The 13102-nt window shown below is 35.4% G+C and overlaps 1 protein-coding gene across 4 annotated transcripts in view; it reads right to left on the bottom strand.

Moving 5' to 3' along the window:
- Positions 1–338: 338 nt before the first annotated feature.
- Positions 339–13102, bottom strand: part of LOC108712232 (PH and SEC7 domain-containing protein 3) — a 291364-nt gene continuing 278600 nt past the window's right edge. For all 4 annotated transcript variants that reach the window (XM_018254300.2, XM_041561327.1, XM_041561331.1 and 1 more), the window contains 4 exons: positions 10452–10609; positions 9848–9992; positions 9215–9358; positions 339–595 (listed from right to left, as the gene is read on the bottom strand). In XM_018254300.2, coding sequence (XP_018109789.1) covers positions 380–595; positions 9215–9358; positions 9848–9992; positions 10452–10609 — 663 coding nt within the window. In that variant the 3' untranslated portion in view covers positions 339–379. The remainder of the gene's footprint in view (positions 596–9214; positions 9359–9847; positions 9993–10451; positions 10610–13102) is intronic.

The raw sequence follows: 13102 nt of genomic DNA, 5'->3' as shown, positions 1-13102 counted from the left end.
TTCTGCAACATATCAAAACACCATCAGCAAATATCTTTAAAACAGAAGAGTGGGGGAAGTTGAGGCAGGCTTTGGGTCAGGTATAGTGCATTTAACCCCCAAAATGCATCCACATGTAACTGGGGTATACAATACCTGTGGTGCGTAAGCTGTTAGAAGCAAGGGTAACTATACTCTGCTGATTGGGAACAAAGACATCTACAATATTGTGACTAGTCAGCAACTAAAAGGTATGCTATAGAAAAATGTTACTAAGGATCAGTCAGTTATAAACTTATTTGATGTTTGATTTTACCACGGATAGTAACAACTGTGACATACAATATATTTATCTGAGCTTGCTGACTGCTTTCAGCACTTCTGTTATTATTTTTTTTTTTTAGGTAACATTCTGCTTAATGCTTGGTGTCTCTGGCCGGTAGTCCTTCCTCTCTGAAATGTTTCGCTTGACCTTGGCACTAGATGGTGATGAATCCTGGGTCAGCGAAGGACTAGAATGGGATTTTTTTAGCCCCGAGTTGTCATTTCCATTAGTTGTCAGCATCTCCTTGCCTCCTTCTTTCAGTATTTTTACATAAACTTCATATCTCATTTTCTAGGAAAGAAAGAACGAAAAAGCACAGATTTAGCACATTAGCCACAAGAATTTCTAGTAAAGAAATTACTGAAAACAACCAGTGTCATTTTACTGAATTTACATAAACAGCTGCAGCCTAGTTCGCTTCGCTTATAGCCTACATCAATAGCAACGAAAATGTCTGTTTATTGATTTTTATAAAGTATACTTTTTTTTATAAAATAATCACAGTACAATACTGTTTAACCGCAATTACCAATTACTGAATTGGGAAAAGCTTTAACAGTGTGTTTCATTTTGTTTTTCTCAGTCAATGACATCAATGGGTAGGTAGCTAGGGGGGTAGTTTATAGATTTCATTCTGGTGCTGACAAAATAAGTGTGCTTCCCCAAACTTCCAATCATGGCTAACAAACATGCGCATTTGCCAATTTATAAAGCTGAGGTGGGTAAAAGACTGCAGAGTTCTGCTTTTCACATAAGTTTCTAAAAGTCTTTGGAAAAGCCCTTGTGCACCTATTAATAAAAGTATGTATGCCAGAGTTTTGCTGAACGGACATAATTTTTTCATCATCCAGTATGAACGTATAAAAACTTCTGCAGAAACTAACAATAAAATTGAATAAGCTATGGAAGCTTCTTACACTAACTAATGCACTACCTACACCAGACTCTCTACACATAGCTATGTGTTTGGTTTCATGAATGTAAAAACTATGGGGCAATTTCACTAAAGTGGTCATTTATTAATACACATGTCCAAGGAAGCAAAATAAAGACAAAAGAGATCCTCTAATGTCATAGACATGAGCCCACCCTAAAACAAATGTAGCATGTCCCTAAAATGATTAGGGAAAAATGTTAACACAAAAATCTGTAATAGTTAGAGCTTTTGAAAGCAATCCCACTTTAAAATATGAAAAAACGACAGTGTTTTTTAGAACATATAACTTTTCGGCATTCAGGATATGAAGTCACTGACATAAGATTGAGGAGGATGTAGCTTCATTTTATCAGTTCGCCAGGTCTAAGGTGGCAAAGGGGTAACGTTCTGTAAAATTCGCACTTTGAATTTTGCAGAGTAACAATCGGTCATCTGAGCAAAAATTCACCTGGTGATAGGGCACAAAATGACGCTAGCGGTGGTCTTCTTTGCTAGCAAATTGTCCTCTACACCTGTTAGTAAATTGACGATGTCCCTGCAGATGGGATTTTTGGCGCATTTTCCCTAGCAATGGCCACTTTTCCCTTTAGTAAATCTGCCCCTATGAGCATAGCTCAGCGCAGTTATTTTAAGTGCCTCAGATTATCTGATAAATTTACTCTAAATGACACAGGGGCTCACAGAGCATCCACTGTGTCATTGCCAATGGTAGATCCTTGGTTTTGGATAACAAAATATGGAATTAAGAGTCCACTAGGAAGCCTTCTGTATAATTAGTTGCTTCTTATGTCTTTGCATGAGGTAAGGGAGGGGTTTGTTTATACAAAGAGTATCTTATTGGACTGCTAATTTGTTTTCATTATGCTTGTAGAATGATATTTTATTATCATTATTATTATCAATAATATTTTCAATGACAAAAAAACAAGATTTGTAATTAAAACAATAGGCAACGAGTATGTTAAACACAAGCACTATGCACTGAATGCATATTGCACAAGGTGGTTTACTGTCCCTTAAACAACTGCCATGAAAATAAAGTCTGATCCATTTTAAATTGTAGGCTATTTTGGGCAGTGCCCCCTTCACCTATTGTATCAGTTTTTGGTTGGTTTGTATGAAATTCTGTATGTTTATTGTACAGATTCAGAATATGTAGGAACTTTATAAAATACATGTTGATAATAATAATAATAATGAATGATTTCATCGTATTCATATTACATTTATATTATCGTGAACAATTTTGAAAAGTAAAACGGAACAGACCTTGTATGAAGCAATTCTGTAACACTAAAAAAAAGAAAATTCTCTTTCTGAATAAGACTTTGAGGAAGTATGTCTTGCCACATGTCTACTTGCTTTTCATGAATAATAAATAGCGTTTTCTCATTTTCAGTTTTTATTGGAAAAAAAAATCTGTGCTTTTTGTGTACTATGGTAGTCTCTGCTTGATTGCTCATCTAAAAAAACGTTCCTGTTTATATTCCCTATAAAGATCCTTTGACAACCCCAGCAGGATTAGAGTTTCAGCTAGAACAAGTCGGCTATAAAACAAGTGATTTATTTTTGATCAACACGGTATGGCTAGGTCAAATGATTACCCGGAGTATATTCACTTCAGCAAGCATGAAAGTTTACAACACCTTATTTCGCCTACGTTGAATAGGTTCAAGCAAAAAGGTTTTCCCTGACATAATAATGCTTGATTAAGGCTAAATCCTCACTTATAACAAACATCAGATACATTTAAATCACTTGAAATTGGTTGAGAGTAAAGCTGGCCATAGATATGCAAATATATCCTTATCTATGACTTAACACTAAATCGAGGGTTAATTAAACCTCGATATTCGACCGTCAAAGTAAAATCCTTCGACTTTGAATATCGAAGTCGAAGGATTTACCGCATTTCCTACGATCCTTCGATCGACTTTAATCCATCGATCGAACGATTTTCCTTCAATCAGAAAATTGTTAGGATGCCTATGGGGACCTTTTTTAAGTGGCGAAGTACTTGGTCGAAGTTTTTTTTAAAGTGACAGTACTATCGAATGGTCGAATGGCCGAACGATTTTTAGTTCGAGTCTAGGTCGAAGTAGCCAATTCGATGGTCGAAGTAGCCAGAAAAAACATTCAAAATTCGAAGTATTTTTTCTTCTATTCCTTCACTCGAGCTAAGTAAATGTGGCCCTAACTATTCAGATTAAATAAAGTAGTAAAAAGAACAAATCAGAAAATGTTCTGGCCATTTATTGACAGACAGCAATCATACAAAAGTTATGTCTGACATATAGTAGGGACACTTACCCATTGATATAACAATACATGCAGAGATCTTATCGTTACCCGACAAAAATTATCTAAATGACCAATCACCATGGCACGAAAAATGCCGAAATGATCCACATGGTCCGAAAATCATACAAAACAAAGATTCGTACGACTTTATCTTTGTCATCTGTTGCCAGCATAAGCTTAAAGACTGTCAAAGCCAAGGTTGACACTGGGCAACATAAGATACCACTGCCTAAAAACTATTCAGATAATATAATATAATCCCCAACTCTGCTCTGTGCCAATCCCTTCAGCACTACCCCCCACTTGCCCCCTATAAAAATTGATCTGCACATGTGCAATGCAGTCTATGCACATGAGAGAGGGGAATAGTTAAAGCTAAGGGGTATGCTCCCATTGAAATTTGAAAAAATAGTGTCTTGTAGAATATTGTCTTAAAAATAAAAGTGGGTTTATTTTTTACTTTAAATTTTTTAAATAGTAATCTGTGGATCCATGGGGCACAGTCCCTTGGATGCTTATGCATTGCTATACATCTACAAGAGTGCATAGACATAGCACAGAAAAACTTTAAAAAGTTTGATCAGAGAAACACTGTTATTGCCAATCTGTAATTTTCAAGTTCTAGCCCAGTGATTTCTTTTTCTTACAGGAACAAAAAGATCCAGAAAAACAATCATATTTAAATACACTTAGCTTCATGTGGCTTAAAAACAGTGATCACAGCGAGATCCACCTAGAAAGGCATTAGAGCTGTGGTTGGTGCATTTTATAGCACTGGCAATGAAAGACTAAATGTGTATGCAGTCATAATTTTTAATACAAAGGTGCTCTGCAGCAGCTAATCTGCCTCTATTCATGCATACAAGTTTGAAAGGTACATCTATAAAAATTCATGAGTGGTAATTTCAGCAGGGTGCAGTGAGGGGGCGAGATTCAAAGGTTTGCAAAATAATTTTATACAACCTTGTCATTGTTAGCTATTTTAATGGCACATGTACTAAACATACATTTACAGAAGGTTATATTGTGTTCCAGTACGATGAAAAAATGTGTATGGTCAAAGTAATCAACATTCTTATCATATTTTGCAACAGCGGGTTATTTATTATAATACACAAGTTTCAGTGAGTCATGTGACAGAAATGACATCACTAAGCTCCGATTATAACTAATGACATTACTAAGCACCATTTATAAGGATATCATTTACAGGATATTCATGGCTCTAGTTAACAAAATCTGTCCAGTATGAAATCTGTAATATGTGATCACTGGAAACTGTATTGTGGAGTAGATCTGGTAAAGTGAGTGACAAATTGCACTTTATTTAAAAGAATACATTTGGAAGAATCACAAGTATCTAAAAAGAGGAAATAGTTTCTGTTTAAAAAAATATATATATATAATCTGGATTTAGAAGAAAAAAACATAAGACAAGACAAGACATAATAAAAATTAAATATCATTCACTGGACAATGACAAGAGGAAACAACTGGCAAATAAGCATACCCAGGCTGTGAAATGCTGCCTTAATTATTCACCTTATATGAAGCACGTGGAGATTCGGGTGAATTAGTTGCCCGACGACTAATCGTCTCTTCTTTGAGCAACTAATCTTCCTAAAAAACCTTCCTGCTGGCTAGAATCTAAATCGCCAGCGGGATAACACTCATAGCTCTTCATTTTCCGATGTCGCCCAATGTTTCCTCGTGAGGCAACTTCTGGCGACTTCGGAAAATAAGCACTCCGATTTAGATTTTAGCCGGCGGGAAGGCGGTTTGGGGAGATTAGTCGCCCGAAGAAGAGCCAATTTGTCACCGGGCAACTAATCTCCCCGAATCTCCACGAGTGTCTCTGCCCTAATAAGTAGAAGTTGGAATAAACATTGCTGAAGGAAACATCAACACTTCAGATATGCTAAAGATACCATTTGAACATGAAGATGAAGAGAAGAGAAGAGGAAATATGAGAGCTGTTTGTCTATTCAGTATTAAAAAACAAACATTTTCTAATGGCTATGCTAATCCAGTACTAATAGATGGTGATGAATTAGATGAAGGATGTTTTAAATGCTATGTTCCTACTAATTTTAATTTTCAACTGAAGTAAAGGGGGGAGGCTATAGCATTGGCCCAATAAATTAAAAATGTGTAGTGTTATCATTCAATGATAACATAAAGAAATAAAAGGCTGGAAGATAAAATAAAAAATGATTCAATCCTTTCAAGACTTTTTATATCAAATATATTGCTGTATAATGCAAAAACTAATTTGAGAAGCCCCTGAGGCTCACACATAAAAAGTAACTCATAACAAACAATACCCGATGACTCCTAAAATGTGGCAAACTAGGGTATTATCAACCTACAAAGGTCTGTGAAGGTTTTCATTCATCCAGACCATGTTATATAGACACCTAGTAATGGTAAGTCTAAAGCATTAGGACTTGCTGAGTAGTCTTCAATACATTTACATTACTGGTAACAGCTGCTCCAATTCACGAGACAGAAGTTGGTACACTCAAAAGGTCCAACACCTAAGAACAATCAAAGCAATATATGCTTTCATTCATCAAAGTTGGAAAAAAATGAACGTTTCATGGTACCATTATGGATGATACTTTCACACCTAAGTGAATTGCATTCTAACTGCCTAAATAAATTTAACTGAAGCACTGTGACTGGATTTTGTGGACTGTATTAGCCTTAAAGGAGCAATCGCATCATGAATGAATAGGGCTTGTTCAGAACATGCTTTTTAGCTATTGTTTTAATCTTAAAAAACTATTATTTTTGTTATTTCCTGAGCTATTCATGTTTGGTCTTTGCAGGTAAATAATTAGATTAATAGTGCACATATAATCCCCCTGCATGATGGATTCCTGGTAACAAAACAGTCAAATTGTGAAGGAAGGGGGTCGTATATTGGTAATCGAATTATCTACTTAACAAAGAGTAATTAAGTAGTTCAATAACTACAGTAAATTAAACATAAATGTTCATTTCAAACTCTCTTAGAATACCACTTTCTATATCAAACTAACAATTTATTTTACATTGCTTAAAATTAAATATTATTTCAATATGCAAATAAACTGTTTTTGATAAGGGACTCCTTTAAAGAACTAAATCCCTATCACGAGATAAGAAACACAAATTGCTAATAAAAGTAATTCCACAAACTATTGGAAATCAGGTGACACACGGTAAGGCCACACAAATGTTCATATGTTATATAATAAAGAAAATGCTATACCCCTTTACATCTTCATTGCCGACTAAGTTGTCACAGAATGTAGGAATAAACAATGAAGGTGTTTCAAATGTGAAATTGAATTTTGGTATCCCGAACATATCATTTGATTTGACCACAGCAATCTTTCCAGTTTTCTTTCTTTCCATCTCCACATCGTATTGCACAATATCCCTTTAAAAAGATCTGTGAAAAGCTGTAAACTTTTGATAGCATAGAGGGGGATTGATTCTTTAATGTGCCCTTAATAAATCTGGCAGTGGGACCAGCAATTTAAACCACAGCAAATCTCTCTACAAACAGGTTATCACAGCTAAAGCAGCGTTTGTAACCCTACTGACAGCTTTGATCTGCCAAAGCACATATTTTAACACTAAAGAAAAGAAAAAGGGAAAGCAACTGCAATGACAACAAAACTAGAAGCCAACTGGCCATGTCTACTTTGTCAACAGCATTCAAGGTGGTAGGACTTTTCAACCAGGTCCTATCAAGGTCTGTCAAAACAATAACAAATGTCTAAATGTTTGTTTTTAAGATGGTGCTCCCAATTAAGTTGAAAACAACCCAGAGACTGAGCATTTTAGATACTAGACCCTACTGTTGTATGTTTATAATAAATAAAAAACAAAACAGATTTCAGCTAGTCTCAAAATATATTTATTTGTGCTGACCATAGACCCAAACCTATCATTTCATACAACTACACATATACTGAACAACAAATATGTATAGATGAATTGTATTTAGTGGGAATTCACTCACTCAGAGTACCATTTTAATTTTTATGTTTTTACTTATCTGTTTTTCTGTGGGGGGGGGGGTGATAAAAGGGGCTGATTTATTCAAACATTGGCATTTCATAGAAATACCAGCAGTATGTAACCTCTAGTCTTTACAAAGGCAGAGTAAGGAACAGGTTAATGCTTCTAAATCATTAAAAGATGAATTCTAAAGTGCTATAAAAGCCTTAGCAACACCATGGTTACATGCTTATCCAGCCACTGTATCTCAGCAAGAACAAAGCAGCACAGAGCTTTGCTGCAACTGGAAAAAAGACATTTAAAAAGGTTGTTGCTTACTCTAAACAAAGTGAGAAATCCCAAGTGATTGATTCATATACTGTCATCTACATATAGATTAACATGTTTATCTTTTGGCTTTATTTTAGCTATAGCAGACAGATAACAGCTTTTGAATCAAAAGCATGTATACATTATGATACAGTGTGATATTACTAGACATCACTTGCATGTTAGCACTTCTGAGGACACATTATTCAATTCAGCAGAATAGTAAAGTATATGCTCATTTGTCAGATTTACACTAGCACTGGAGTTCTTGATAAATCTGTGGGTTAAATCACTCCAATGTAAGGTTAAAAACTACTCACAAATAACATTGCATTTATACAACAGGTGTTGAGGAGGCTGACAGTAATAAGTAATTAATGCTGGCTTGTTCAGTGAGTAAACCCTTGGTTACATCAAGATGGTAACACACAGGTGATCATTTATCACTGTAGTGCAATTCAAAATGACATATACTGCATGCTTCTATAATAGAAAAAGGATTCACTGTTTTTATTTAATTAACCCTTCTAGTGCAGTGGTTATCAAACTGTGGGGCGCAGGATCAGTGGTAATGGGGTTCAGTCTTAGGCTAATAATGTTAGGATATCAGAATATGTATTTTAGCTCAGCAGCAGAGACCCCACTAGAACAGCAGGCAGAATGTGCAAATGATTGGAATTTACCTCCAACTGAAATACACTGTAATGCAGCTGAAACTCTGAACTACATATTTAGTGTGGCAGCACAGATCCAAGCAGACACTGTCTAGAGGGGGGTTGATAGCAGGAGGAATCACAGCCTTGTGTGAGTGACCAATCAGCGTAATATGGCACAAAGATTGGTCAGGCAAGCTGGGTTATACATAGGAATTCACACAGAGCTGGATCATACACAGAGGAACAGAATCAAACGAGGCACCATATATTAATACTACTAAATTGTAGGAAGACCCTTCCTCTAACCTATAGAACCTGATTGCTAAGATAGTGAGCTGACAGACGCAGGATCTATAATAAGCCTCCCTCCACAACTATCCTTGTTGAAACTGAATCCTGACAAATATTTAGGGATAATGACTATTTGCTTTTCTAGATATACACAAAATCCCATTTGAATATAAATCAGGGTGCAGTAAACAGTTATTTGCCGGCCTAAAAATATAGTTGAATGATATACCAGTGTTTCCATTTATCTGTAACTTTGTCTAGTCCGACAAATGGATTATGACTGCCAACCCATCTATGATAAAACTTCATATGTGACCCCCCTACTATTAACTCCTGGTACAACATGGTAACAAAATCAAGTTTACAGCCTGCAGACAATATCATGGCATTTTACAACTGTACCTCAAACTCCAGGTAGTGGTCCTTCAGTTTATACTCATCTATTTCTTTGGCTTTCACTTTCTTATCGGGCGGATATGAGCGATGCTCAGCCAGCTCAGTGGAAATGTGCTTTAACTTTGTTTCATGTGATCTCAGTTGTTCATCCTGCAAGAATTCACAATTTCAAAATGCAATTCGTATTCATGTTTTGAATTCTTATTCATGTTTTCAAAGCTCATAGCTGCCAGTTGTTCAGAGACATTTCCTATTTTGATTATTATGTATATTTTACAGAAATATTTTTATAATTAACTAGAATGCTTAAAAGAACTTGAAAAAACAGATTATAAAATAATGTAGACCTTACTGATTCTTAGGGCAATGACACACAGTGCTATTTGTTAGTGTTTTTGTCACAGCTTCTAAACTCCAAAAAATATCATGCCATAGACAATGGAGAGAACCGTCTAGGGCGGCTAAAACATTCAGATCACATATATATGCAAGTAAAGGCGTTTTTTAATGATTAAGTGATTTGAGTGTTTTGGCAGAGACAGTATTAACAGGGTATTTAGTATTTTAAGTACTGAGCGACAAATAGCACCATATGTCATTGCCCATATTGCTTAGAAATATATCCTAAAAAACACAGACCGTGGTCAGTTTGGTAGTGGTGGCTGGCAGTAAGGGGCGACTGAATTTCTTCTGTGATCCTATAGCAGCTGGAAAGGGAGGAGCTGAAAACACGGCTGCCACGCAGTTGATTTTATTAATCCACAATTCCATTTCCTCTGTGCTCCTGTAAATGGGAAACACTTTTTATAATAAAGTAAATAAAATAGACCGTAAGAAGGTTTGCAACATGTTTTTCTAATATTATATATTCATAATAATTTAGAACAAGGCATTCAACGCATCAATATGCCAACCATCTACCCCAAAATAGCAGGCCTACATATGACTAATGACACTGTGCAATTCCATATTATAGGAGAGCTATTCAACAACAACAGTGTTGCAGAGGAGAAAAAATATACCTTGGGGTTTTCAAGACTGTTGGTTTCCTAGGCAATACTGGGTACAGGTGCTTTTTGTAAAGGAATATTCTAGTTTAGAGATTTAACATTGTATTTTCTAGGAAAACTGAAAAAGTATGAAATGGAATAAAATGCTGCTGTACGGCATTGCACATTTTACTATTACAGATCATCACAGAAAATGATACATTTTGCTCACATTTCTAGAGTGATACACTTACTGAGCTTGAAATAGAAAAACTCTCCAGTCTGCAGTTTTGAGTTTCAGGACGTTAGGTCTTTTCTCATAGTCTGTTGCCTTCAATGCTAGAGCATGATGAACACTCACAGCGTTTTTTAAATCGTCTTCTGACAGTGCCTTTTCAGGCTTATATTCATCCTACAGGTGTAGAAAAAAATATTTACCTTAAAACAAAACAAGCAAGAATTGTGGTAGAAACATATACATAAACTAAAAAAGCACCCAAAATAAAGCTACATTTCTCCTATCCCCTAAGGAAGTAGTATATTATATGGGCTAGCACTTCTGGCTTTGTGCCCTTTCATAACATTTTGAGATTTCTGCTCTCTCTCATTTTTACCTCCAAAGGATGTAATGTCTCAAATGTGCAAACAATTATGAAAGCATGGTGATGTAAACACAATGTACACAGAACACAATATCATACCTCCCAACATTTTGGAAGTAAAAAGAGGGACAAAAATTTTTTCGCACGTAGAACAGCGAATTTTTTTACCATGCCCCTTTCTGTGGCCACACCCCCTAATTACCATGTTCATTTTACAAAATTTGCAGGTTATGAAAGTTTGAAAATATTTCTCATTATCTAAACTGGTTTTTTTTGTGTCTCAAAATTGGTACAAAGTATCTTATTTGCACCTGTTAGCTGTTCTGGGCTCTCTGCTAAAAGTCAATTAAGTGAGAAACTTTGTTTCTTTTTCTGGATGTTCAGTGCAGAGAAAATAGGGACTTTCCAGTACAAATGAGGGACTGCAGGTTGAGCTATCAAAAGAGGGACTGTCCCCCTGAAACAGGGACAGTTGGGAAATATGCAATATTACCTTTGTAAACACTGGTCTGGTCAGCTTAATACAATCATACTCATTTGTGTGGCCTAGAGTTAACTTCAAGCATCTTGTTTCATACCTTACATAAAGTACACTGAGGGGGTTATTTATCAAAAGTCGAGTTTGTGAGGTTTTTTTGGGATAAACTCACAACTCAAATGTTTGCTTATATATGAAAAAACTCGATTGATTGCAATCGGGGGAAAAAACTCGAATACTCAAAGCGAGTTATTACCGAAATAACCTTGAATAATTTTAAATTGATCGATTTTTCAAGCAAAAACCTCAGTAAAAAACTCAAACATCGTGAAGACTACAAACATCTTCAAATGGTTCCTCTGTCATTGACTCTACATGACCTCGCTTTTAGCAGCTTTGGGGCATAATAAATCTTGAAAAATTAAAAAAAATTATCTCGAAAAATTTGAGTTTTTAGTGAAATTACCCTTGAAAAACTAAATTTTGGGGGGAATAACAAAACTAAACCTTTAATAAATAACCCACTGAATGTTGAAACACATGCCCTCTTGATGATGATAATAGTTAATTAAATTTGCTTTTCCTAAATATATGTGAATATATTTAGGAATATTATTGATAATGTTAAAACTTGTAATAAATCATATAATATTAAAAAGATACAAAACATAAGTTCCAGTTTGCAACTAGGTCTAACACAAATAAAACCTTAGATGCGTCAGACTTTTAAAGAAGAATATGAAATGCTGGAAAGTCCTTACAAGTAAAATATGTTTTATTACCTACGTACAGGGCACAGATAAAAAGAACATGTGAGGAAAGAAACTGGGCTATTAATTCTCCTGAGAGGCAAAACCTCAGTGCTAAACAAACCTTTAGGTCAGGTGTCAAAAGTCCAGTCCTCAGAGGCAGCAACATGTCTGTTTTTTCATTAAAAAACATTTCACTGTTAATTTGAATAGTACAGTACAGTAGGTTGACTGATTTAGCAGTAACTAGAGAGATACTAATCCAGGAAGATTACAAAATTATTGGGCTCAGATACAGAACATCTTTTCAATTCATTAATATATATGACTTTAGAGTAATTGTCATCAGATTTATACTGAGGCTTAGTCAATCAGTTTTCGGTTCCTTTGTCACTAACCCTGACAGTCAGATATTATTTTCAGTTGCAGAAGACAGATATGCAGAAAAGGAATCATAAGAAAACTGTACAAATTACCAAAGAAGGGATTACTAAAAACAATCCAAGCACTACCAGTCAATAAAAGCCTGGTTTCCAGTGTCAGACCTGGGGGTCTGGGGCCCAAAGATGTCATTATTCTACTTTTCCACACCCCAACCTCCCTTCCTGCCTTCTGTACCCCCCCCTTACCTAATTCTAATAAAATATATAGTTTACAAAAAAAACTGTGCAAAATAAATAATGAAGCCCAACTCAACAGTCAGTTTATGATTTGAGATGTTATCTTGGTTATTCTTAAATTAAGCACAAAAACAACCTTGCACATTATAGTCTTGATACAGTGTATTTAAAGATTTTTCATTTATGTTTGATTTTAGAAAAAACTTTGCTGGCAGAGTTTTCATTACCTATTGAATCCATTTTTCTATTCATATCCCAAACACTCCTTCTCTTTTGTCATTCTTACTCCTTTGTGAAAATTCTACAACAATACAACATTGTGGGAGTGTGGGCTACTATATGTACAATGGCCTTTTGTAACTGGGGATATGGAAAGGATAGTATGAACAGTCGTAAACAGAAAGCATGGAAAGGACTGATAAGTTGCCCCATCACTTATCATAGCCTATACAGATA

This window comes from Xenopus laevis, chromosome 1L (assembly GCF_017654675.1).
Source record: "Xenopus laevis strain J_2021 chromosome 1L, Xenopus_laevis_v10.1, whole genome shotgun sequence".
Classification (NCBI taxonomy): Eukaryota; Metazoa; Chordata; class Amphibia; order Anura; family Pipidae; genus Xenopus; species Xenopus laevis.
This window is presented reverse-complemented; position numbering and strand designations above follow the sequence as displayed.